Here is a 27,799-nt window from a genome sequence, read left to right as displayed (position 1 = left end):
TTGGGTTGAGCTCTGGTGTTGTCTGAAGCCCACCACTGGTTGTGTTGGTTCTGGGTGCACTTGGGCGGAGTTCTCGAGCAGATCAAAATCAGACATTTTGTGTAACCAGTTTTGGGCTACCTGTCTGGACCTACCTTGCTGTTCACTCTTTGTGGCTATGTCTGCCGGACCTGGGTGTGTGTAAGAGGGCCAAGCCTCACAAGGGTTGGCTTCCTGCCACTCTGAGCTGGAGGCAGATCAATAAAAGGTCCAAGGCTCCCAGAGGTCCATCTCCACATGTCAGCTACTTTGCCACCTCTGAGGTCTCCTGGTCTTGCTCCAGAGCCTTCCAAAGAGAGACAGTAGAGTGGGCCCACGCTGGATACTACTCACAGAATCTTCCACAAGGCACAAGCTCAATAGGGTGGGGTGATCGAGGTTGGAATATTGGAGCTAGTGGGTCTCTTTCTTGAGGGCAGTGTGGTCAGGTACTCAATGGGGAATGAGTGGCTTCTACTCCAGAGCCATACTACTCAGCCTTTCTCCGAGTCTCTGGCCTTAACTTTTCCAGAAGAATCTCGCTGCAGGTTCAGTTTGAGTGCAGCCATTTAGACCCTCTGCAGGAGTGAGCTCATCAGTTTGGAGACACTGAAAGTTGGAAGGATAAGTCAAGTGAGTCTCCTGTTGGGGTGAGTGGTGCTGCCTGTACTCATAGGGTGGAGAAGAATGGTCCCCCCCACACCAGCACTCCACAACCCAGTGCCTGTCTGAGTCCCCAGCAAGAGGTTCCCAGGGAGAAAAGCTCCAAAGTTTCCAGCTTTGTACAGCACTTTGATCCCTTTGCAGGGCTGAGCTCAGCAGGGTGGGGCAACAGGGACTTGAGAGGACAGACAAAAACAGTCTCCCATGAGGGTTGTGCTGGCCAAGCCTATAGGAGGAGAGCAAGACTGGCTTTTGTTCCAAAGCTACACAGCTCAAAGACTGTCTGAGTGTCTGCCTAGAGCTTCTCCAGAAAAAGAGCCCACCAAAGGTCCCTGTTCAGTGCAGCCAATAGACCTTTCTATAGGACTCGAGCTTGGCAGGGTTGTGTCACCAGTAGTTGGAGGTTCAGGTTAGTGCACTCCCAAGGCTGTTGCTGAAAGAATAGAATTGCTTGACCTTAGGAGAATGGCACCTGAGGATAGTGTGGGATAAGAACTCAGGACAGGGACCTCAGTGAATGACCCTCCAGATCTTTCCTTGGGGTGATGCACCCAGATCTTTTCTTTATGATTTTGTATGCTCTGAGTCTCCTTCCATCTACCCGAGCCACAGGTGACTGTCCGAGAGAAAGATCCTGTGCATTGGTCCTTTAAGAGAGTACCTGGGATTCTAGTAGACTCCCTCCTTTTCCAGGTAGACAAAGCCCCTGCTAATTTTCACTACCAGTTGCTATTCAGGCTTTTCTTTCCATTCCTGGTTCTCTGAGTTGGGTGTCCTGGTGTGGGGTGAGACGCTATGCTCCTCATGGGGAACATTTGCATCTGAATATTCCTCTGGCTTCTCAGCTGCTGCACATAGGTGCAGGGCCAGCCCCCTCTGTTTCTAGCCTATTCTTATCAGTCTCTATGTGGCTTTTTGTATAAATCCTTGGTTATAGTACTTCTGTCAGCTGTCCTTCAACTGGTTATTCGGGTTGATTGTTGTATAATTTAGTTGTAAATCCAATTTGGTGCTGAGAGTAGAAAGACACAGCACGTTTGAAGAGCCCAAATTTTCCTGTCAGCAAAGTATTTGATGAATATATAATGAAAACTGCTTAGCAGATCAATAGAATATTCTTTGAAATTAAAGACATAAATGTTAAATTCAAAACCATAAAACTTGTAGAAGAAAACATAGGCAGTACAATCTCAGACATTTCTTGTAACAATTTTTTTTTTCTGATATATTGCCTTGGGTAAGAAAAACAAAAGAAAAAATAAATAAAACTGCATCAAACTAAAAAATGTTTGCATAATATAGGAAATGATCAACAATGTTAAAAAAAAGCCATTATATGGGAGAACATATTCATCAATGATACATATGATAAGGAGTTAATTCCCAAAATTTATAAAGAACTTAAATGACCCAACACCAACAAAATAAACAATAAAATTAAAAAATGAGCAAATGACCAGAATAGACAATTTTTTAAAGAGGGCATACAGATCCCAATAGATATATGAAAAGATGTTCAACATCACAGATCATTAGAAAATGCAAATTAAAACCACATTGAGATATCACCTCCCACCTGTCAGAATGGCTCTCATCAGTAAATCAACAAACAAGTGATGGCAAGGAGAAAAGGGAGCCTTCATGCACTGTTGCTGGGGATGCAGATTGGTATAGTCATTGTGGAAAGCAGTATGGAATTCCCACAAAAAAATTAAGAGTGTAACTGCCTTATGACCCAGTGATTCCACTTCTGGGAATGTATGCGAAGAAAACCAAAACACTGATTTGAAAAAATATAAGCACCCCTGTGTTCACTGCAGCAGTATTTACAATAGCCAACATTTGGAAGCAGTCCAAGCACCCATCAGTAGATGAGTGGATAAAAAAGCTGTGGTGCACTTACACAATGGAATACGACTCAGCCATAAAAAGAAGGTAATCTTAACCTTTGTGAAGCATGGACCTGGACAGTATTATGCTAAGTCAAATAAAACCCAGTCAGAATAAAACAAATATCATACTATTTGACTCATATGTGGGATCTAATGAACAAAATATAAAAAGACTCATATATACAGAGAATGGACTGACAGCTATCAGAGAGGGGGGCTTGTTGCAAGGCTAGGTGAAAAAGTTGAAGTGATTAAGCAGAAATCCCTCTTCCCCCTAAAAAAACCCCTCATAAACAAAGACAACTGTATGGTTATTGCCAGAGGGAAAGGGTTTGGGGAGGTAGTAGAGGATATAGGGCGGATAACTGTTGATGGAAGGAGATTTGACTTGGAGTGGTGAACACACAATACAATACTATAGAATTGTACTCCTGAAATCTATATAGTGTTACTTACCAATGTTGCTCTAATATATTCAATTTAAAAAAGAAAAAACAATATTATTTGAAAGAGCAACAATTTTTTTAACATTGTTAGGTCTCAAATTCAATTGATTTTGACAATAAAGGTTTACCTTGGGACTTGCGAGGCAGCCTTCTCCCTAGGACATTTTTCTCCTGGTTTTGAGTACATCTTTCTAGGAGGTTGCTATTTGTGTTCTTCTGTATTAAAGATATTTCAATTCATAAGACATTTGGACTGGGGAGAGGAGCCAACATTGTTTCCTCTTTCCAGAGATGAATGTAACTGGATGTTTCTTTCTTCGTCTTCATTTGAAAATCTCATCAGGAGAAATTACATCACTATTCTCACTTACTGATAAAAAGGGTGTTGGAGGGAAAAGCGATTAGGAATGTCCCAGAGCCTCAGCCTCCAGAGCCCCACCCTGCTCCTGTCAGAGGCAGTGCAGTAATGCGGTGTAATGAGATTTGGCTCCCTTACCTCTCCAGCTTGCCATAGTCACCACTCCCACTGACTTTAGCTCTGGAGTGTTGTGTGGGTGGTAATTGTGTTTGATCTTTATATTTTCACAAAGGAGGCTTATAATGTGATAATTATAATGTGATAATTTTGAGAAGGAGAAAAGGAAGGTCCTTCTTAAATGTATGAATGGCAAGAAGAGCCAATTAATAGTATAAATAATTTCTTGTGCCAGGTCTGCTGGACTTCTCAGACTATATTTTATTCTATAAATGATTGCTTGGATTATTCTTTTAAACAGAACTCTCTGACATTTGGGACTATTTGCTGGCAAGAGTTTATTTTAGAGCATGATTTATATTCTACTTTAGTCACTTTGTCTAGGGAATTTTAAAGGAATGGTTTTTTATGTGCATGTTCCTAAAAACTTATTAATAAAGCCAGGCAAACACAATGGGCAGCCTTTGTCCACATTAAGGAATCAGAGTCACTGCCAGCCTCATAGGAATTTGGCCTCAAGAGTTAACCAGGGTTAGATCAATATTTATGAGGGTAGGCTTATTACACTGGATTATCCTCCCTCTACTTTGAGCCTAAGAGGAGGAAATCAAAAAGATGCTATTGGAGGATGGAGGTGGTTATGAAATATAAGTAAGTGTTAGAAGTTGCTGATTCCCAAGTATCTTCTCTTTTAGAAGCCATTTGCATTGAGGGCTCTTTTTACCCACACTGATGTGTGACCTTCCCGCTAGGGAGAGGCACCTGCTCTTACTAGAATGTCAAATGGAAACTTGATGAATGAAGCCCAGGTAAAAGAAGGCCTAGAGGTTGTATGTTAAGCAAATTCTGTTTTAGCACTGAGGGAGAAAAGTTTATTTTCCTATATTTTATTTTCAGTTTTCTTTCCCTTGCCTCTTGATTTTAAGTGGCTATATAATTTATTGTGCAAAGCAGACACTTCTGAAAAGGAAAACAGATACTGTTAATAATTAAGCTGTGAATGTGGGTAAACCTGTATACATGGTTATTCTACCTATTCCTGGGCACACAGGAAAGTCCTAGGGAGGCTGATGGACTGCTTTTAAGTAAGCCTAGAGCCAGATTCACAAAGACCTTACCTCAAATATTCTCCATGGCTGCATGGGAGCCCAGAACCTTAAAATAATAAACACAGTAGATTTGGCTAGCTGTTGTCCTACTTTAGAGATTGTAATTGTATGTCCTCTGCATGATGAGCAGAAGGTTGAGGATTTGTGTGACCGTGACTATAGCTAAATCTTTTGTATATTTTCCAACACTTAAAGATGATTTGTTTCAAATACTTTCTAGATGCTTAATTTCTGTTGGGTCTGACATAATTATTGTAAATTTCATGCCCATTATTTCTAGCACAAAGTCCCACTTCTTCAATAGACTATACTCAATTTGGATTCATGATCTCTAGGATTCATAGATTTCTGAAATATATACATGAATGACCAAGATATATAATCTCAATGATTCCCAAAGCTGTGTATGGATCAAAAGAAATTAAAAATAATTGAACTGAATGAAGCCTCTTAAAGCTGGATTTTTCACTAGACAGTTAAAATATTATATTTACATATCTCTCCTGCTGAAGTTTCATATGGAGTTAAAAACAATGGATTAGTGGGAAAAATCAGAACTAGTGAGGCAATTTTATCCTCACATGAAGGAAACTGAAAGAAGAACTTAGTGGGCAAATACAGATGTGGACTTATAAATCACACTGCACCACCATTTTAGAGGATAATAATGATACTATTTATAATAATTTCCAGAGTTTACATAATACTTAATATGTTATAGGTACCTTTCTGGGCACTTTTTAAAATTAAATACAGCACTGTGATGTAAGTACTGTTATTCTCATTTTAGAGATGAGAATATGAGGCATATGAGGTTAAATTAGACCCAGAGAACAGACTGACAGCTGTCAGAAGGAAGGGGGTTTCTGGGGATGGGTGAAAAAAGTGAAGGGATTGGGCAATACAAATTGGTAGTTAGCCACAGACATGAGGATGGTAACATAGGGCTTATACCAATAAGTCAATAATATCAAGATAGATATGTATGCAGCCAAGTGGGTGCCTGAGGCAGTGGGGGGACCACACTGCGAAGTGCATGGTTTCCTGGAAACTTTGTGGTACATATGAAACTGATGTGGAATGGTACTAAATGTGAACTGTGATCGAAAAATTTAAACAAAAGTAATTAAAAAATATGATTGCCCAGGAGCACCCAGTTAGAACCTGATAGGGCTTGAGATTGAACCCACAGTCTGACCTCAAAATCTAAGCATTTAATTCTACCATTTTCTTGAATTATTAAATCACTCATGATTCAGAAGGTACCCTTGTTTACAAATGAAATATATTGATGTCATGTGAAGATCTAGGATATTATTCCAACTTATCTATATAAGTTGGTGAGTATGTATATGTGAATCCTTGTGTTTTGAATAAATAATTTAATTTTGTTACCAGTTATATAGATTCTGAGATTTTGTTCTCCAAGAAAACAAACAGAAGAAAATGCTGTCTTTTTGACACTGCTTTATAACTGTTTCTTAAAATGTACAACCTCATTATGGCACATAATAAATACAATAACTTCATAATAATCTAATAAATCATAAAATATTATTAATAAATCTAATAGTAAAATTACATATACGTGGCATTTTTAATTTCCAAAACTTGTCCACATAATTTGGAAATAACAACTAAAAAGCTAGATTCTAGACTAGAGCCAATAAAAATACAGTGGAAAAGACACTCTTATCAGTATTCTTTATTGCCATGCTGTATCTTTGTAGCTCTTCATTTAGAGAACAGATTTCCACATCTTTTAAAGTCTGTTACCAAGCCTCTGAGGGGTGCTTGCCATTGCTACCAACATAAAATAGGAATAAGAACAGGAATTGCATGGAAAAAAGAAATAACCTACATATATACTCCTTGAAAAATGTCCAGGAGGAAGATAAATTCACACCATATTGCCAGAAGTACAGAATATAATACACTATATAAAACATTAGGTAAAAGGGGAAAAGTCAGGTTATAACTGAAGTTGTACTTGAATTGTGGAAAATTCCAGTGTTCTCTTCTGCCCACCTCCATTCTGTGTCTGAGAGTTCCAGCGTGAGGGGGAAAATACGGTGGAGTGAACTAAAGTGTTTTTGAGGGTAGGAATGTTTCACCTGTCTTTATCAATGGGGTCCCTTTCACAAATCAGCACTCAGTATTTGCTGGACTGAGTGGAGTTGTATTAATTTGCTTTTAGCTGGAAATGTGTTGTCCTTTTACGCCCTTCCATTTTTCCTCCAATTTTTATTGCAGAGAGTGATAAAAATTAATTTGTATATTTGTTTCAATGTAACTTGGATTCCCACTTTGGGAGTCACTTATACTTGATGTTATGTAGGTAATAAGTTATTATAGAAAATGGTGTGACAACGCCAGTGCTGGAGGAGGTAGCTGTCACCGTCTTGGCTGCTTGGCCATATGACAGACTGGCACATTGTTGTTGGGGATTTTCGTGTGCTTGTATGGGGAAAATTCTTTGGGGCACAGAAGGAAAAAAATCATTTCTCTTTATTTGCTTTCCTTCACTTTTTGGTTTTTAAAATATTCCACTTAAATATATAGAATGAATAAAATTCCTGAGGAATTATCTTTCCTATATAAAATCTAAATCCCCTCACATAATAGTATTTATATATTTCCCATATGTTAATAAATATAATGTTCTAAAACTATGACCTATAAGACATAGGTATTTCCCTCTTACAATTTCCCACTTGTAGGATTTATTTTTATGTAGAAATGATTTATTTTTGCTTACAGTTTACTCTGAAAGCTAGGTGGGGGTGGGAATTGAGTTCATATGGTATTTTCTCCCTTAAGGACACTGTATAGATAGAGAGAGGTGTACAGAACATTTTCATGCACATAAATTATTTTATACTGTAGGCTACATGTTCGAATGAATTTTAATTTTCTGAACTGTGAGTTTACTTTATTCCCATTTTAGATAGCAATAGCCTCAGACCAAATTTTTTTTTACATAATTTAAACCTCAGGCTTTCTCTTGGGACCTTATTTATAATAACAAGTGGTTCTGGCTGTGGAAGTACAGGATGAGAAAGTTGTGAAGGAAGGAGAAGGAACAGGGGCTACATTTATTTTAAGAAATGCTTTTAGTACATTAGTGTTTTATCTCACTGCCATTTTAAAGCCTGGAAGCAGAGGAAATGCTAAGAAATATTGGATGCTTATATATTTTTTTTCTTTCCAAGAGAACAAAACCCTTATTTTTATGGAATAATAAAGTAGAAGGTAACAGGTACTAACTCTCTTTTTCAGCTCTGGAAACTTAGTAAAATGATTTATTTTAATTCACACATTTGGGGAAGGTTCTCATGTCTTGATCCTATGCTCTTATACTCCAAGGTGTAGTTTCGCTGGCTTCATAGTGTCTGTAATAGGCTGCTTAACTTAAAGAGGTCAATGCTAAATGAAAATATGGGATCCCTTGATCGAAAGTTATTAAATAGTTTAAGATAGTGAAAACAAAGCATTGGACCAATCACAGGGCCTTTCTAAGAGCAGGGTGTCATGAGACCACACAGGTCACACACCCATGTTGCGGGCCCTGTCTGTGTTGCCCAGTCCCATACCTTGGGCAGTGCCCGCAGCAAGAGCTGGACACAATGCGCGTATCAAGCTGCAGGATGCAAGTACACTAGGGTGTCAACAGCAGGAGCCCAGGACAGAATGCTGCAGCCAGAACCGGCTAGAGCAGACAAAGTGGGGATGAGAGTAAGGACTTTGGTTTGATGGGTGCCCAGATGATTAGGGCTTTTTTGAGGCACATTAAATCCCTAGCTTAGAGAAGCACTCTCCTTCCAGCTGCTACTAATAGGAAGGATTGACTCTCTTGAAAACTTGTCTGCCTAAGTTAGAATTGGCTCAGGGTCAAGGTTAGGGCTAAGATCTCAGATTGGATTTGGCAGTATTGGAAGGTGAAGACAGATGATGTAAGTTGCAGACTGATTTAACGTTTCCTACAATGGTGAATGTACATACATGATTTATTTTTCTAAATACCATTTGAAAAATCTAGACATCTTGTATGAAGTTAGAATATGATTCAAACTCACTTCTTTGTTTGTTAAAACCAGGGACTCCTCAATCATGTGTTTCATCAACAACTACCACAAAAAGTTTCTGTACACTTCCAGTCGTTCACTAATTCATTCAATGAATATTTATTGAACCATTTCTACATATTATAGGCACAGTTCTAGGCATGAGAAAAATAGCAGAGGCACAGAACATATTTTTGATTGTAAATAGTGTGTATTCTAGTGGAGTACAGAATCCAGTGAATTCCATCGGGTTTTGAAATATTGAATTTGAGTATATATTCTTAAGCTCTTTTTTTTCTAGTACTTGAAACAAAGTAAAAAGATCTTTGAGAAACAAGTTGTTATCTTTTTTCTGTAAAGTAGAAACATTTTTGTGTGTTATACAATGCTAGGAAAAAAGTAGGTTCCTCATGGGACAAGGAGTTTTTCCTTTACTTTCTAGAATGATTAAAATCATCACAAACATGAAAGTAGCATGAACATGAGTGACACTACATTTATGAGAAATGTATATATGCCATTAAAGCAGGGATGATTTTGTTATTCCTCTTTTAACAATGATGGTATTTTATACAATAATATTTAACCTTTGCCAAAATGTATTTTTTATATTCTATGTACTGTATTTTTATGATTTGTTACAGCCAGTCATTAAAAAAAGATAGTATAACTATAATGTTTCTTTAAGGCAAAAAGAAAAACTTATTTTTTGAAACACTATTGAGTGTTGAAAACATATCTTGAAATTCTTGTGCATGCAAAAACAATAGTGTCTACAACTTTATATTTTGATACACCATAAAATCTTTGATTTCTTGTGTTAGAACAGTATACATTCCAAAGAGACTTCAAAATCTCTCCTTTGGAACATAATATGCTATAACCAAAGAAAAAATTAGCAATAAGCATTGCTATTCTCACATGCTCTGGCAGCCTCCTTTTCCTAACACCAATTGTATCGCTGCCTTTACTTGGCAAGACTCAGTTTACCATTCAGTAACATCTTTTTTTTCTTGCTTTTTGCTTTCAGATTATATGTCAATTAATTTTGAAAGATGCAATACACACATACAAGAATGTTCCCTACATTTTAACTGTTAGATATACTGATATATTTAAACAAGTTATGTAGTTATCATTTGCTTTTAAAGTCTGTTCACCAGAAATGCATTGAAGGTTTCCTATGTGTAAGAAACTTGCTGGGGGCGGGGGGGAGGTGGGGGGGTGGGGGTGGGTCTGGCAAGGTTTGGCAGTGAGTGTGGACTCATTCCCTTATATAGGGGGTTTATATAAATCAATAAGATATGATTCCTTCTTCTAATTTGGAAAGAAACCTTGTGCCTTTGTTCATCTTGACACCTCATATTTCAGTGCCAGTCTCCTATCCTCTAACCGTTGGAACCTCTACATCCTTCATTATTTCCTCCATGGAGCCCTTTCCACAGGGTTGTAATCAAAGTTCATTGTCTCATTTACCCTCAAGGGGTCTCTGTATATCTATATAGCATTACTCATTTTGCTTTTTGTTATCGTTCCTTTCATGTCTGATTATACCCATTATAGCTAAGCTGTAGGTATGCAATTTATTTGTTTTATTGTATTTTTTCTGTTACCATTTAGTCCCTTTATACTCCCCTCTCCTCGAAATCATCACACTGTTGTCCATGTGTGTGAGTCCTTTTTCCTTTAAGCAGGGTGGTGGCGGAGAGGTTAGGGGGCGGACAGATTGAGCAAAAAAAGGGAAAAAACCTATTCAATTTAAATTAATTAAAATGAAATAACACGAAACATTTAGGTTTTTTTTTTTGTCTGCACTAGCCACATTTCAATGGCTTAATACCCACATGTAGCTCATGGGTTCCATGTTGGACAGCACAGATTTAGACCATTTTCACCATCACAGAAAGTTCTGCTGGAAAGCAGTGTGGCAAAAATCGATAGTGAAGAGGAGATTGTGAGCTAGAAGGGTCGGCTGGGCAGAAGGGGAAAGGGGAAAAAAATGGGACACTGTAATAGAATAAACAATAAAGAAAAATATGTCTATAAAGTTGTAAGCTTCTTAAAGGCAAGGGCTCCAAAATTTTTCACTCATTCAAAGATGGAGGCACTGACCTTGACCACACAAATTTGTTGTCAAGTTTATGAAAATAGGCATTGAAGCATCAAGCACCTGTTTGACACACCCAGTACCTGTCTCAATACTGAGTTCAAAATTTGTCAGTGTCCTCCTTGTGAACTCATCTGTAGCTTTACCACCTCACTTAGCCCAATAACTGGAGATTCCATACTTGAGTTGTTTTTTTCATGAATGAGATTTTTGTTTGATGTCTTTGTCTCTCTATAGACCTTTTCTCCCTTAGGTGTTTCTTTGATGGCTATAATGACAAACTCAGACAAAGAAAAGAACACTTTAATGGGGCTTTAAGACAGAGGTAGTCTATGCAGTTTGCTTTGAGAATAGCTTAAAATAACATGTCTTTCAAAATTAAAAGGGATTCTAGAATATTATATGCCACTTTCTATGCCAAGAACAGCAACTGTTTACTTGACTGAGCTGGCCTGAAGATTTGTAGTGGACAGTGACAACACTGAGCATTCTAAGGACTGCTAGCACATGGGATTGTGTTCACCTGACCACTGTTATGACTTTGGAGATGGAATAAATAACATTCCTTTGCATGGTGTTAATTAGTCCCCTTTCAACACACACACAGAGTCAGATCTTATTTCCAGGGTTTTGTTCATTTGAACGCCTTTCCTTGATTTTTAATACTTCTTTAACCAACGGATTTGCTTTGAATTATATAGGTTTTTGGATTCAGGGACATGAACTTTCTGAATCCCATGTTTTAACTGCTAATTAGTTAATCTCCTACCCAAACAAAGCCTTTGGTATTTCATCTGTGTGATGGGAATAAACACACTTACCTTGTATGAGTATTTTCTTTTGAAGTTTAAGTGAAAAAGAGATGTTTCTTAAAAAATCCTGACATAATACATATTAATATTTCCCACCTTTACCTTTTTAATAGGTATGTTGTTAAGGTCTAATGAACTAATAATATGTTATATAATGAGAGGTGAAGAACACAGAATTTGAGTCAGACCTGGGTTCAAATCTTGGGTCTGCCACTTTATCAGCTGTGTGACCCTGGGGTATTACTTATTGAAATAGTATACTGATTTTTAAGGTGGGAATAATGATTCCTACTTCATGGAGTTGTTGTGAGGAAAATGTGAAATGTGAAATGTGAAACATAAACTGCTCTGTATTAGCCTACTGTCTACCATACACTAATAAGCTGTTACTAAAACACTCTGTTCCAGTTACTATCTGTGGTCTAACTTATGTTCAGCATCTCCCGAGACATCTTCCACTAGATTATAAATTTGTGGAGGGCTAGGAGCCAGATTTGACTCCTTTTTGAATTTTGTAAAACCACCTAGAATAGTGCCAAGAACATTATGCCAGTGTTTGTTCAACTTCTGGCCCATAGAATAAATGCCCGAGATTTTTGGCCTACCCACCTGTCAGCCACCACCCTCAGGATAGCAAATGGGAGCAACAGGCTTTGGTAAATTATTACTTGCAATGGAAGCTGAATCAAATTAATGGGTGCCAAGTATAATGCCTAAACAATTATATTATATGACTGGAACTCTATGAAAGATTATGTACTTGGCTCACTTTTGTATAATATACATTAATTTATTCTGTACCTAGGCTATGTCTGCTGTGTTACTTTAAAAATTGTGTGTGTCTTCTCATGAGTATTATGAAATATAGCCTACTACACAGATGCTCCTGACACGTACTGTTTGCAAATGACTTCATTGTGACTAGTTAGTTATAAGGGAAAAAAAATAAAATAAAAAGAAGAGAGAAAGAGAATTGAATATAAGTAAAAAGGAAGGGACTAATCAGGTTGGATAGATGATGCATTTGACCCTGACTGTTCTGTCTTTGCTTTTCTGACTTTCAGAAGTGGATCTATTTAGTATTATAGTTTTCATGTTATAGTTTTCATTGTTTTAAAATACTATCTTTGTAAAATCATTATAACTATGATGTACTTAAAATATACTTTGTTAATATACTAAAATTAATTACTTGGAAGCAGGAAGAGTAATTCAAAAACATATAGTTGTTAACCAGGAAACATAATTTTAGAAATAAAAATTTTAATGTCTATAAAAAATAAAACATACTGAAAAATTGTCAATGCTTTTCAAAATCTTACTTTTTTCTTCTTATGCAGAAAAATGTTTTGTACAATCTTTCTTTTAAGGTGCTATTTCTGGGAGGTAGATCTTTACTCATTGACAAGAAATATAGAACACAGAAAGTTGAATGGCTTTTCTTAAAATGTCAAGTAATATGAAACAATCAGAATGGGATTTTAGGGTTTTGGGCCCCCCCGCCTAGTATATTATTTTGATCTTTTTATGTGATCTTGTTTATGGAGAAATTGAAGAGCAGACAGACTTATGGTCTGATTGCTTTGTATTGTTTTCAGACCATAAGAGATGCAGGCTTCCGGTCCCTGTCATTATATTTGTTCAGCATTTCTCTGTAAACCAAATCAAGGCCTGTTTTATTGTCTTAGTTAAATCAAATATGATTTCTGTACCTTTTCATTTATGTTTGAAGATATAGTAAAAGTACCCGTCATTGTAGTGTTTATTGAAATGAAAACTTGTGTATGATTATATGATTGCCTAATAGATTTGAAATAAAGGCTGTCAAATTAAAAAAATACTTGGAAAGATTGTATGTGGTTTTTTCTTCCATGCATTTGTGGATTTTGGGGGTTGGAAGGATAAGCAAATTTTTTTGTTTAGTCCAGTAGTACAGAATTTATTTAAAAATGTAAAATTTCTTAATTGCTTTTTAAATTTTTTTATTGTTTATACTATTACAGATGTCTGCATTCCCCTCACCTTTGCCTACCTTCCCCTCACCTCCTCCTTCCCTCTGGCCATCACCACACTGTTGTTTGTGTCTATGGGTTATGCATGTATATAATTTGGCTAATCCCTTCACCTTCTTTTATTCAGCCCCCCTTCCCTCTCCCCTCTGACAACTGTCAGTCTGTTCCATGTATCTGTGCCTCTGTTTCTATTTTGTTTATGAGTTTATTTTGTTCATTAGATTCCACATATTAGTGAAATCAGTTGCTCTTAAGTAAAATATAAGAGAAACACTTTTTGGATAAATGCTATGTAAAGTTAACAAGAGAGAGAGGTTATTTATTTTCTTATACTGTGTCCCCTGATTTCAACCTTTTTTTTCATCTTCCTGTTTTTATTTTTTTCTTAATTTAATTTTAGAGGATTGCTGAAGTATCAAACTAATTTAGATACCCATCCTCCTGGCTGCATCAATCTTAATAGAACCCGCAACCGGAGTATTCACTTACCCGAATATCTCTCAGAACATTTTCATGAATCTTTCCCTGGAGGATTTTCAAAACCAGATGAGGTTACCCGGAACACATCTGTGAAGATATGTATGGAAGAGCCCAGATTCCAAGCTAATTTTCCACAGGTCAGATAATTTTATGTGTTTGATGGTCTCTACAAAATCGATATTCCCATAGCAATTAATCAACGTTGCTTTAAATACATGTTTTTGAAGGTAATAAAGCAACTATTCTTACAGAATAGAACATTTTAGGATGTTTCAGTGGCAAGTTACTACTTACTGTTCCATTATAGGCAGTTGACAGTTCAAGGGGAAAGACCTGTGACATTACAGAATATAACTGACCCTATGATCTTTTGCCTACTATGTCACTGGTTTTGCCACAAGACAGGTAACAAAGATATTCTCCCTGTCCATTGAGAAAAATAGGTTGAATAATAAAAACAATAGTGAGAGAGCTAATAATATTTATCAGTGTAGTATAATTATGGTAAAATATTATGTATGATGTAAATATAAATTGTAAAGTTAACTTATTCACTGTTTATTATTATCTGCTAGGCAATGTGCTAATATGCAATATATGAACATTTTTTTAATAGTCACAGTAACTCCTTGAAGCAATTTCTATCATCCTCTGTTTTCTGATGAGGAAATTATTGCTTGAATGCATAAAATACCCTGAGCAAACTCCACCAAAGTAATATGTGGCAGAAGTAGGACACTAAACTAGATATTGGAATAAAATGCTTGGTTTTAGAAAACTTCCCCAAAATACCTAGTGAGTAGTTTGATAAGATCTACTTAAGATAAAACCATAATCTTTCTTTGTGGCTATAGTAGCTGCACATGTGGAATTATACCCTGTAGTCTTTGTACCAACTGGAAGTAGGGGAAACAGTGATGTAGAGTGTTTTAAGAAGAAGAAAGAGAAAATTAGAAAGAGTAAAAGCAGTCAGATACAAGGTGATAAAGGACACTAGACTTCAGGTGGTGAGCACATAACAGAGTATGCAGATGTTGTGTTATAAAGTTGCACACCTGAAAGTTATATAATGTTATAATCCAATGTTGCCTCAGTAAATTTAATTTAAAAAAGAAGAAAGAGGAGTTGAAAGGTAGAGTTGTTGATGACTTTGGAATGAGTGTGATATTCTTGTGTATATTATTAATAATAACCCTCTAGATTTCTATTAAGCTTTACAATTTTCCAAACTTTTCTGCTGTATGTTGGGCAGAGCAAGTGTTGTGACTCCCATTTTACTTATGTGTGACCTGATTCTCAAGGGTTCAGGGACTGTCCCAGAGTTGCAAAACTGCTGTCACATTGTAGAGCTTATCCTGTGATTCTTACACACAGTGTCAAAATGTCAGGAAAGGTATAATTTGTCTCCAGGGAAGGAGGGAAGTCTGCAATAACTATGTAAGAAAGGTTTTAAAAAGTGACCATTAAAATAAGTTTGGGTTGGAGGCTTCTGAATGCAGAGGGAGACAGGGCGTGCAGTTTAGGAGAGAAGGTCGGCTGCAAAGGCCTCTGCACTCCCTGGGTGTCAGGGCCACTGCTCCAGCATGCATGGAGCATTGTTATGCTTTCCAGATCCTAAATATTCTTTTTTTATGTATTCACATTCCATTTATTATGTAAATATAAGTTGTGAACAGCATGCCTAGTCGATACCATATTTAAAAACATGCACGTGCACATATTCTGCAGTTTGTATATGTGTTTATGCATGTATGTAATACATTAAAATACCTAGGGTTCTCTAACAAACATCGGACTGGTGCATGGTTGCTAAAATCATCTTCAGATTTACTTGAGCTTTTAAATTCCCTTTGATCTCTCTTTAGAGAAAAGTTTTGTGTAAATGCATTACGTATTCGTTGTGTGCACAGAGGATGTATGAAACAGTATATGCGTGATGAACTGTTAATGGGAGCTATATCCGAGGCAGTGGTTTGAGAGGAGGGTCTTGATATTACTGTACCTTTTATTTTATACTTTCCTGTTATTTGAATGTTACAGTGAAAACCTGTTATTTTCTTTTACATTTTATTATTTAGAGTATAGATTATGATATTTTTAATATGTCAAATAAACAAGTAGACAGGATCTAAAGTCCTACAATACAAGTATTTCTTAAAGTGCATTTTAAAAATTCTCTGTTAGACTTGGCTTTGGATTTCTGGACCTTTGTGCCTGTATTGTGCTGAAAGACTTTACAGGTGCATCCGGAGTAATAAGCCAGTCACCATCACCTCGGTCATAAGTCATCCTTCGGATGTCATGGAAATTCAAATGGTTAAAGAAAATTTTAAAGCCAGACCTGGCCAGGTAAGTCATTGTCCAACAACTTTTAAAATACCCTTTATTCTCATGTAATTTTTGAAAATTGGCAAATTCATGCTATCTTTGGAATACTTGAACTTCTTTCTTAGTCATTTAACAATTTTTTGTTGCTTTTTAGTACATTATTCTACATTGTCCCAGTGTGTCTGCATTAGAAAACCATCCATTTACCCTCACAATGGTAAGAAACTTGATTTTAAATTTTTTTAGAATGAAATGCATGTTTTTCTTTGTTGAGTGTATATTACACCTCATTCTAAAACTCATTCAAGGCTGTCACAATATCCTTAATGTTTAAGCAAGTCATCTTTTTTACAAAGAAACATAATTATCTGTACAGAAAACTTGTAACTGTTATTTATTATTTTCTACCATTTTAAGATTCAAAAAGTAACATATTTAAAATTTATTAAATCTTGATGTTTCAAAATGCAGAACATTTCCTTGATATTTGCTCTCTTCCTTTTATGAAGTATGCACCAAAATATAATATGTGCATGATTTTCTTGGAAGAGATTGAATCCATGGGAGAAGAGGGTACTTTTTTTGAGTTACGGTGAAAGGATAAGAAAATCCAGGCAGTGTTTAGATAAGAAAAAGTCCAGTATAATTGGCACTCATACTGTATATGGAGGAGGAAAAAGAAAATAAAGTCAGAAAAAAAATGGAATAAAATAATGGAGGGGGGCACCCAGCTAAATAATGAAAAGTCATCAAACAGTTTTGCACATTGCTAATATTATTATATGTATCATAAAAATGGCACAGCCATTATAAAAAGTAAATAATTTACAAGTAAATAAAATAAAATAGGAACTTTTCCTCATTTTCCCCTTTTCAATTATTTTCTCTAGAGTTTGATGTATATTCTTCTAGACATTTTCCAATATAATTTGGCATACATAGGTGTTTGGCATGTTTGTTGAATCATTTATTTTAAAATTTTCTTTCACTCTACAATATATTATGGGCAATTTTTCATGTTACTATATTTTTATATTTCTCATTTTTAAAATAACTGCACAATATTTTACAATTTATTTAATATTACCCATTGATCATGGGGATCGAGATTTTATTCAGTTTCAGACAAAGTTAGCTGAGAACAGGAACCACATGTTTAAATATATGCTTAACATAAGCAAATAACATTAAAGAAATTATGAGGTGGGAGGCAGATAAAAAACTGGTGTGACCTCAGTGCTGAGGTGTCAGATTGAGGTTCACTAGAATTAGAACTGCTATCGAATTTGATGTGCCCTTGAGAACATGTACTTGTGAAGAGAGCTAGGCCAGAAAAATCTATACTTAACAGATAAGATAAATAAAAGGGAAATGTCAAATGGTTCGAGAAAAAATAGAAGTTATTTGAATAGATAATTGCAGTTCTTTAATAGAAAAAAATTTGCTTCATTGCTCCAAATTTAGCATTCTGTTCTGTCTATATGTAGTAAATTTATATATTAATGATTAAGAAAACAGTATTGTAGTTACAAGAGGGAAGGGGTATGAGGGGGGTAATAAATGATGAAGGGTGTCAAAAATACAGTGATAGAAGATTTGACTTTGGGTGGTGGGTGCACAATGCAACATCCAGATGATGTGTCATAGACATGTACACTTGAAACCTGTATTACTTTATTAACCAGTGTCACCCAGTAAATTTAATTTTTAAAAAAGAAAATACGGTTTGGAATCTAGAGAAATAATAGCATTCTATTATATCAAGATTTAAGTTCAGGAGTGAGTTGGATGGAAACAAAGAAATTGGATGCTTGGAATTCTATATTCATGAATTTTTCATTTTATCTGACCATCTGTGTACCATGTATAATGGTTTGTAGCCTTCCCAGATAGTATGAGAATCAGCTCACTAATAGTATTCCCCAAGGGAGTTTCTGTTTTTATAAGAGGGAAAAGAAGCAAATCTTCCTGCTGTCTAGAAATACATTTGAGTAGAGAAAACATTTTTAAGCTAAATTTTACATGGTGCTGTTTGGTTAATTTACCATTTTGCTGATCTTAAACAGAGATACAGATGTTTGTCCAGAAAATTGGGTTTATTTGTGAACAACAAAGAACTGCAATTTGGCACATGTAGTCTAATGGTAAACCTCTTGCAAGTACAAAGAACAAAGGAGAAACTTTGTTTTATAGAAAAAAAAAAAGGGAATTCAGAAGGGTTGTGTAAACAGAATCCATTGGAGGAGACTGAATGTTTGAAGTGTAGTGGCTCTTCATTGGCTGAGTCTTAACAGTCATTGGTAGTTGCTGGACAAGAAGATCCTACTTCTTCATATGAGAGTAGGTAAGAAGAAAAATATCTTCCTGTTGGAGATGGAAACTATGTCTCTTCCTGTTGGGGTAATTTACTGAGTGGTGAGTGAGAGCTCCCCCTAAAGGCCCTCACAATTCAAATTTAAATTAGGTTTCTGTTTATTAATCACACTAACTTTTTCTGACTGTCCCTTCATTCTGTCCAATTAGTTCTGTTTGGCACTTATACATGTAAAATGCATGCTTCTTAAACATTGTCACTGGCTAGTTCCCTTAAGGGTTCCTTTAAAAAAATATTGTTTATTCTATTACCATTGTCCCAATTTTTTCCTTTTGCCCTCCTCCACCCAGCCCACCCTTCTCTCCCACAGTCAATGCCCTTTTCATTGTCCTTGTCCATGAATCATTCATACATGTTCTTTGACTAATCCCTTCCACTTCCTTTCTCCATTTCTCTCTTCCCTCCTCTCTTCCTACAACTATCAGTCTGTTCCATGTTTCCATGTCTCTGATTCTATTTTTCTCATTAGTTTTTTTGTTCATTAGGTTCCAGTTGTAAGTGAGGTCATATGGTATTTGTCTTTCACCTACTGGCTTATTTCACTCTGTAGTCGTCTCTAGTTCCATCCATGTTGTCATGCCAAAGGTAGGAATTCTTTCTTTCTGCTGCATAGTATGCTATTGTATAAATGGATCACAGTTTTTTTAATCTACTCATCTACTGATGGGCACTTGGGCTATTTCCAACATTTGAACACTTGGCTATTGTCAATAGCACTGCCATGAACATTGGGGTGCATAGGTTCCTTTGGATTGCTGTGTCAGAATTCTTAGGATATAATCTCAGCAGTGGAATCACTGGGTCAAAAGGCAGTTCTATTTTTAGTTTTTTGAGGAAATGCCCTACTGTTTTCCACAGTGGCTGTACCAGTCTGCATTCCCACCAACAGTGCTCTAAAGTTCCTTTTTCTCCACAGCCTCACCAGCACTTTTTTGTTGATTTATTAATGATAGCCATTTTGGCTGGTGTTAGGTGATATTTCATTGTGGTTTTAATTTGGGTGTTTCTGATGGCTAGTGTTGTTGAACATTTTTTCATGTGTCTCTGGGCCCTCTATATGTCCTCCTTGGAGAAGTATCTATTCAGGTCCTTTCCCCCTTTTTTAATGGGGTGTTTTCTTTCGGATGTTGAGTCTTATGAGTTCTTTTTTTTAAAGATTTATTTATTTATTTTTAGAGAGGGAAGGGAGGGAGGAAGAGAAAGAGAGAGAGAAACATCAATGTGTGGTTGCTGGGGGCCGTAGCCTGCAACCCAGGCATGTACCCTGACTGGGAATTGAACCTGCGATACTTTGGTTCGCAGCCTGCACTCAATCTTATGAGTTCTTTATATATTTTGGAGATTAAACCCTTGTTCAATGTATCATTGGCAAATAGATTCTCCCATATGTGTGGTTCCCTTTTTGTTTTGATGATGATTTCTTTAGCTGTGCAGAAACTTTTTAATTTGATGTCATCCTATTTGTTTATTTTTTCCATTATTTACCTTGCCTTAATATTGACAAAAGTATTGTAACATGGGATGTCTGAAATTTTGGTGCCTATGTTTTCCTCTAGGACTTTTATGATATCATGAATTATATTTAAGTCTTTTATCCATTTTTAGTTTATTCTGGTGTATGATGTAAGTTGGTGGTCTAGTTTCATTTTTTTGCATGTACCAGTCCTGTTCTCCCAACACCATTTATTGAAGAGACTGTCTTTACTTCATTGTGTACTTGTGTCCTGTTTGTCAAATATTAATTGACCATAGAGACATAGGTTTATTTCTGGGCCCTCTATTCTGTTCCATTCATCTATGTGTCTGTTCTTATGTCAGTACCAGGCTGTTTTGATTACAGCGGCCTTGTAGTATTGTTTGGTATCAGGTATTGTGATTCCTCCAACTTTGTTCTTCTTTCTCAGGATTTCTGTGGCTATTCAGGGTCTTTTTTGGTTCCATATAAAGTTTTGGGGTATTTGTTCTAGAGCCATGAAATATATCATTGGTATTTTAACAGGGATTGTATTGAGTCTATAGATTGCTCTGAGTTTTTAGACATTATAATGATGCTAATTCTTCCAATCCATGAACACAGTATATGGTTCCATTTATTTGTATCTTCCTTAATTTCTTTCTTCAGCATCCTAAAATTTTTCGAGTACAGGTCTTTTACATCCTTGGTTAAATTTATTCCTAAGTAATTTTTTTTTCTTATTGCTACAGTAAATGAGATTTTTTTCTTAGTTTCTCTTTCTGATAATTCATTGTTGATGTATAAGAGTGCCATCAGTTTCTGAATATTGACTTTGTATCCTGCTACTTTACCTACTTCACTTATTAGGTTGAGTAGTTTTTTGGTGGAGACTATAGGGTTTTCTTTTTTTCCCTTTTGTGGAAATAATATGAAACATTTATGATTTACTTTATATATGAGACAAGAACAGAACTAAGTATTATAACTCTACTGCAGCATTATAAAAATCATCCCTTCACAGCCCTGGCTGGCGTCGCTCAGTGGATTGAGCATGGGCTGGGAACCAAAGTGTCCCAGATTCGATTCCCAGCCAGGGTACATTCCTGGGTTGCAGGCCATAACCCCCAGCAACTGCACATTGATGTTTCTCTCTCTCTCTCTCTCTCTCTCTCTCTCTCTATCTCCCTCCCTTCCCTCTCTAAAAAATAAATAAATAAAATATTAAAAAAAAATCATCCCTTCACCACAATGTAAGATTGAAATACATCTGCATAAGGGTACGTGTTACTTAAAGTGTAGTAAGAGTGCTACTGCCTTACCAAGCCCCTTCCCAGGCCCTACTACAAAACAGGTTTTCCTAGTAGTTTTATTGAAATAAATCATTTTTTTTTAAATAAAGCATTTGAAAATAGAAATCAAAATGCCTCAGTAACCATATATTCAACTCAAACTATTTAAATGTTATTTGCTTCCCACTAATAACTCTTTGTTTCACTCAAGCTGAGCAATAAATATCCCCTACTAAAGTATTTTTTGCTCAAATAATTCAAATAAAAACACCCAGATGATTAGTAAATAAAAAATGTAGTGTTTAGAACACCCTTTTAATTTGTTTTTAAATATTTTTAAGATTTAAAAGTGTTTAAACTTTATAATTCCTAGTAGGAAAACATTATCTGAAAGAATACTGTAATGGCAAACTGCTGTAAAATGTTACAGCTGCATTTGGGGCAGAGGGTGAGGGATTCTCTTCAATGACCCAGACTTTCTTCATGAGAAGATCAGAGTTACACTGGTTTGTATTATTGTGACATCCATTGGGTGACCCAAGTTGCTCTTCCTTCAATAAGGGCTTTATCTGTCAGAAGGATATTATGCTTGACCTCCAAATTTGGCTGACAATTTACTAATTAGGTTCATAACTTTTGGGTTGCTCAGATATTGTGACATATTTGCAGGGTTCTAAGCCACATCCTGGAAGGCCACCATAACTTCTGGATCCTACATGGCTACAAGAACCTCTGGACCACTGAGATTTCATTGAGCCCAGGCATTCCTGCCATTCCAGGCATTCCTCCAGGAAAGCCACCTGGAAAAGAGCCATACTGAGATCCAGATTGCCAACTGGTTTCTTCTCTGCTCTGGAATCTCTTATGTTCTTCCTGAGCCTTCTTAACCCTTTCCATTCTGTCTTTGTTCTCTCACTCTTCACATTTCTGCTTACTTTCTCTGATGTTCTGCAATTTTCTGGGCCCTTGGTTGAACTTCTTTAAGCACTTCATTAGCATTTCATCATAATCCAATTGACATGCAAGGATGAGGTCATGGGCTGCTTCTTTCCAATGGTCTGGAGGTATGTGTGCTCTCCCTCATCATTTATGAAACTGAACTGAATCAGGATTTATTTCAATAGCTCTGTCACAGTCTCAGATGGCAGTATTTGGCTTCTGTAATTTGATGAAGACACTGGCTTTCTTGGCATACACAATGACCATAGGAGGATTCAGCTTGATGGCATTTGTGAACAAGTCAGTGGCTTTCTGTAGTTCACCATCATTTAGGGCATCAGTAGCTGCCACTTTTTTATTCATCATCTCCTCAGTTGTCTCAACATTTTCATCTCCCATTTCTTGAGGGGCACCAGTGTCTGCTTCAATCACACCCTCATTGTCAATTTCTATATCTTTCTTCACTTGACAGTTCATCTGTTTTCATGTCTTCCTCCACCTTCCTACTATCTGTTTTTTCTTATTTTCTTCTGATTTGGTTTTATGGGTAGCAGGTGGTACTTTACCTCTCATGCTCTCTACACACTCCCTCAGGAAGTGCATTTCCTCAGATCCTGCCTATATGTTTTCATGAAGGTTTGAAATTTGCTCACTTTGCAGGGAACCATGGCTACAAAGTGGCAGGAGGTGGCAGGCATGGCTAAATTTGCTTACTCGGTGAGACTGTGAGGAAGGGGCAATAAGGTTTTTCTGTGTATGCTATCATGTCATCTGTGAATACGGACTGTTTTACTTCCTCCTTTTCAATTTGGATGGCTCTTATTTTTCTTCTCTAATTGCTGTGACTAGGACTTCCAGTATTGTGTTGATTAAGAGTGGTTCCCTTAAGGGTTCCTTGTAAATAAAAACAAAGCAATTTTCCGTATGCTATTCCCACTAAAAATTGTGCATACCCCATTTTTGTCAAAGATACTAATCCCTACTAATTAAACACCTAAGAGTTTCCTTCATAAACTTTGAAAATATTATATTGTTTAATTCTTACTATGCTCATATTCCTATGAGACATCTATTATTATCTCTATATTACATAGAAAATAATGTGTCTGTAAGGTATTAAATAAAGTTACACTGTTAGTGGCACAAGTGACATACTGACACAGATCTGCCTGGCTGAAAGGGGTGTTGTTAGCTGTCCTGTACTGCCTCTCTCTTGTCTCACTACTTATTGATGTTCAGAACATTCATATTTCTAAAGCTCCTATTGTTTTGGACATGTTGTTGGAATCAAACAACAAAAAAGAATTACTGTTTTGGAGAGAACATTACTGAAACTATAAAAAGGTGGTTTCAAGAGGAATATTTACTTGAAAGTTTTGGACTGTCTGCACAACTAAGCTCTTCAAATACTGTGGAGAGTTAAAAGTTAGATAAATTTTCCTGTTAGAAGAAGTCTAATACTTATTTTCATGTACTGTGACAGGGTAAGGAGATATCAAATCTATAAAATATGCAATTATCACACATTTAGTAGTTTGAACTTTAGCTCATTTTTTAAAATGGAGATTAAGCTTTTAAAACAGAATATATGAAAAATAAGCACAAAAGATAAAGAACAGAAGCACTGTGGAAATTTTCACAATTTCAGTCCAGTTAAAGCTAAGTTTTGAGTACTGATTTAATTAGATATCCAAAGGTTGCAGTTTTAATTACTTAAGGTGCTTCAGCATTTTTATACTTGACATTGATTTTCCAACACAAGGATAACATACTACCTTGGTGGGTTTTACTAGAAAGTTGTGATTGTTTTCCACTATCGCACCTGCATTCTCCTAGAGCAGAACCAGCAGGCATATGTTTGACAAGACTGAGGGAGGTAGAGGGAAGATAGGAGATAGTATTAGACCATGGACTTTGGAACCCTATACAATCTGGATTGGAGGTCTGGATCTTCCACTTACTATTACTATATCCCTGGACAAGATAAGTAATATACCTTTGGTTTGCTTCTTTATGAAATGTGGGTAATAATAATAACTACTTTATGGAGTTACTGTGAATATGAGTTAACAGATATAGTCAAGTGCTAATCATGGTGCATGGCATATAGTAAGTGCTTGGAAGGTTAGAAGTTGTTATCCACCACCTCATCCACATTTCACCTTTCAAAATTTGTTGACATCCCTCCATTGTTGTTATCACTTCCTGCGTTACCTTAGCTATTGTGCTATCTATTTTTATTTGTTATGGTTGTTGTTTCAGATAATGAATGTAGACTCAAGACAGGATTAAACTGAAATTTTTGGTCTCATTCTGCTGCATGCAGTAACTGACTAACCTCTGGCCACAGACTTGTTTAGAAACAGCCCTTTAAGGGACAGATGATTTATTTGCTTTTGTGGTTTACTAGCCATTAGGATGAATGATGGACCTTTATTGGCTGAAAACCTGGGTAGAATCTTACATGTTGTTCTTCAGCTTTTTGTGGATCTTTAAAAGTGTTTTGCAGCTATGCTCTGTATTAACAAAGTTTGGATTTTTCTACCAAAACAAATCTTCTATTAAAGTATGTCCCAACAACTTTAGATGTATAAATCTGATATGATTTTAAAAAAACAAACTTAAGAAAACATGAAACCTACTGCTTATTACAAACTGTAGCTTCTCTTAGTATTTAACTGAGGTAGACATTAACTATGCTCATTAATATTTTTCATGGGTTCTCAATTAAAGAAATAATACAGAATCTACTTTTTAAATGGTAGTGATTGATTGAAGTTTACACAAATATTTCTATATACTTTCCTTATTTTAATTCAGAAGTATGCATGTGCTTTCCTGACATCTGTGTTCTGAGTTGTGTGATTCATTATTTTTAAGCTTGGATAACCTAATTTCACATATTTTTCCATGAGTCAGAGGCAAGTCTAGCTGTTAGTTTATTATTGTCCGTATTTTTACATAGCATGCCTTCACTAGCCATCATTTTTCTGCTTTGTGTTTTTAATCTCTCAACCAGTCACTTTGGGAATAGTCTTTCCAGTTTTCAATGAAAACCAGACTAGAATGGCTGTGAATCTCTTCAAGACTGGAAACATTTTTGTTATTATTGATTTAATTTTATGGGTTTAAATATAAGCAGGAAATCTGCATCAGTGGTTTGGATCTTGGGCCTTGCTCTCATCTGTCTAATTTTTGAAAATTGCTTTTCTCTAGAGTTTCACAAATCTCTTGCTTAGCTTAGAAACTCAGCTGGGAGAGATGACAGATTAGCAAGGCAATAAATGTCTTAACTATAGACCAGGCACAGTGGTGGAAATTGACACAGAAGGTCACTAATGTTCATGAAATATAACAGGACATCTGAATTTTTTGAAAGTTAAACATCATCTAATTGCTCTAGCTTGGCTTTCTTCCAGGAAAAAAGAAAATATTTCTTCAGTGCATAAGGGGGACCTGCATAATAAATAAGAACTGAAATCAGTCAGTGTTTTCAGAGTGAACCTGCTGTTTAATATTAAACTTGACTTATTCAATTGGTATTTTCCAATGCCTCTTTTTCACTAGGTATCAAAGAGAAAATGATGGATAAAAGCCCTTTCTTGACTCACATCTCCTTCCAGCCTCTCCCCTATTTTTCAGTTCTTCTGTTTGTTTCCTCTTGTTCTCTCTTAAATCTACCAACTTTTGCCCACAGTGAAAACATTTCCAAGGTCAACATGACCATGTTGTTGCTAAGGCCAGTGTTCCTTTCTCAGTCCTCAGTGGGTTTGACATCTCAGGAGCATTTAGCCCAGCTGATGATCACTTGCTTTATTAACATTTTGCTTCCAGGACTTCTACTCACCTGGTTTTTCTCCTAATTTTCTGGCTCTTTTAAAATATTTTGCTTGTCATCCCTATAACCTCTAAATATCAGAACACTCCAGTGTCCACTTCTTGACACTGGATGTTCTGATATTTTTCTCTAACTAAACTCATTTCTCTGGTGATCCTATTCAGTCTTATTGATGCATCTGTGTGCTATTATCTCCCAAATTTATATTTCCAGCACAGTCCCCAACTATGAGATTCAAGGTTGTACATTCTATTTTCTGTCAAAAACTTCCACTTGGATGTCTAAAATAAATTGTAAGTTAACATGACTAAAATTAAGCTCTTAATCTTCAGCCTTCCAACCCTATTCCACCCATGGTCTTCCCCCTCTTAAGGTAGTGCCAGCTCCACTATCCAAGTTACTCAGGCTGAAAACCTGGACATCAAACTTGACTTGTATCCTTAAAAAGATACAGTCGACAATCTGTCCACAAAAATTCTTGGCTCTCCCTTCAAAATATGTCCAAAATTTTCACAGTGCCTACCCTGGTTCGATCCACTACCATCTGGATAGTCTTTTAATTGGTCTCCCTCTGTCTGCCTTTACTCACCTATCAGTTAATCTCAAGAAGCCATCAGGATGATTATTTTAAGATGCAAATCAGATCACATCATTTCTCTGTTTAAAAACCTGGCAGTTTCTACCCTTATTTATGCTTGAAATATTTTGGTTTGCATCTGTGTGAGTGTATGTAGGTAAGGAAGAGGAGACATCAGAGGTCACTCTAGCTGGAATACACTAAGGAAAAGGAAAAATGATAGGAAATGATGTCAGGGAAGATCTGAGGAGTCAGATTATGGGGTTTTGGCTTTTAATTTGAGTGAGGATGGAGCCATGGGAGGGTTCTGGGTAGAGGAATGACATGTCCAGCTTGCTTTTTTCACAAGATCACTCTGACTGCTATGTTAATATTAGATGAGAATATAGAGAAGCTACGAGAACAGTTAGGATGCTCATCCAATTGAGGTATGATGATGGCTTGCCCCAGAGTGGAGCTAGTAAAAAGTGTCAGATTCTTGACATATTTTAAAGTTAGTGTTCACCAGGATTCCTTGATAGAAGAGGTATGGAATATGAAAGAAATAGAAGGGTCCAGCTTATTGTCAAAGTTTTTGGTCTGAGCAACTGGAGTCACATTAGCTGAGATTGGGAAGGCTTGTATGGGCAGAGCAGGTTCTGATAAGAGTATTTAGAGCTTGGTTTTGGGTGGGTAAATGTGAGATGGCACTTAGTGTGCTTTAATGAATGGCATCTCAGATCTAGTGTCCACTGTACTGGTTATTTTTGCATCTAGAGCCTTTTTGTCTCACCTCTGCTTATCTTTGGGTTTGTGGAGGAGTAATAGCCAGGCTTATGCTTGGAGTGAGATGAATCTGGGGGTCAAATTATTCCATATACAGACATGACCATTTCTTCTTTTTAAATCATAAGCCCAAACCTAGCTTCTTTCTTTTATCC

The 27,799-nt window shown here is 36.4% G+C and overlaps 1 protein-coding gene and 1 pseudogene across 3 annotated transcripts in view; one reads left to right on the top strand and one right to left on the bottom strand.

Annotated features, from left to right (window-relative positions):
- The window catches only part of NOX4 (NADPH oxidase 4), a 170,484-nt gene that overhangs the window by 71,358 nt on the left and 71,327 nt on the right, over window positions 1-27,799 (top strand). For all 3 annotated transcript variants that reach the window (XM_045818286.1, XM_045818285.1, XM_045818287.1), the window contains 3 exons: window positions 13,999-14,215; window positions 16,263-16,427; window positions 16,561-16,623. In XM_045818286.1, coding sequence (XP_045674242.1) covers window positions 13,999-14,215; window positions 16,263-16,427; window positions 16,561-16,623 — 445 coding nt within the window. The remainder of the gene's footprint in view (window positions 1-13,998; window positions 14,216-16,262; window positions 16,428-16,560; window positions 16,624-27,799) is intronic.
- On the bottom strand, window positions 22,109-23,132 carry LOC123805616 (annotated as a pseudogene).

The sequence above is a fragment of the Phyllostomus hastatus genome, unplaced genomic scaffold (assembly GCF_019186645.2).
Source record: "Phyllostomus hastatus isolate PE091 unplaced genomic scaffold, TTU_PhHast_1.1 phas_scaffold_317, whole genome shotgun sequence".
NCBI classification, from domain to species: Eukaryota; Metazoa; Chordata; class Mammalia; order Chiroptera; family Phyllostomidae; genus Phyllostomus; species Phyllostomus hastatus.
The sequence above is the reverse complement of the archived record's forward strand: the minus strand, read 5'-3'. Positions and strand labels throughout refer to the sequence as shown.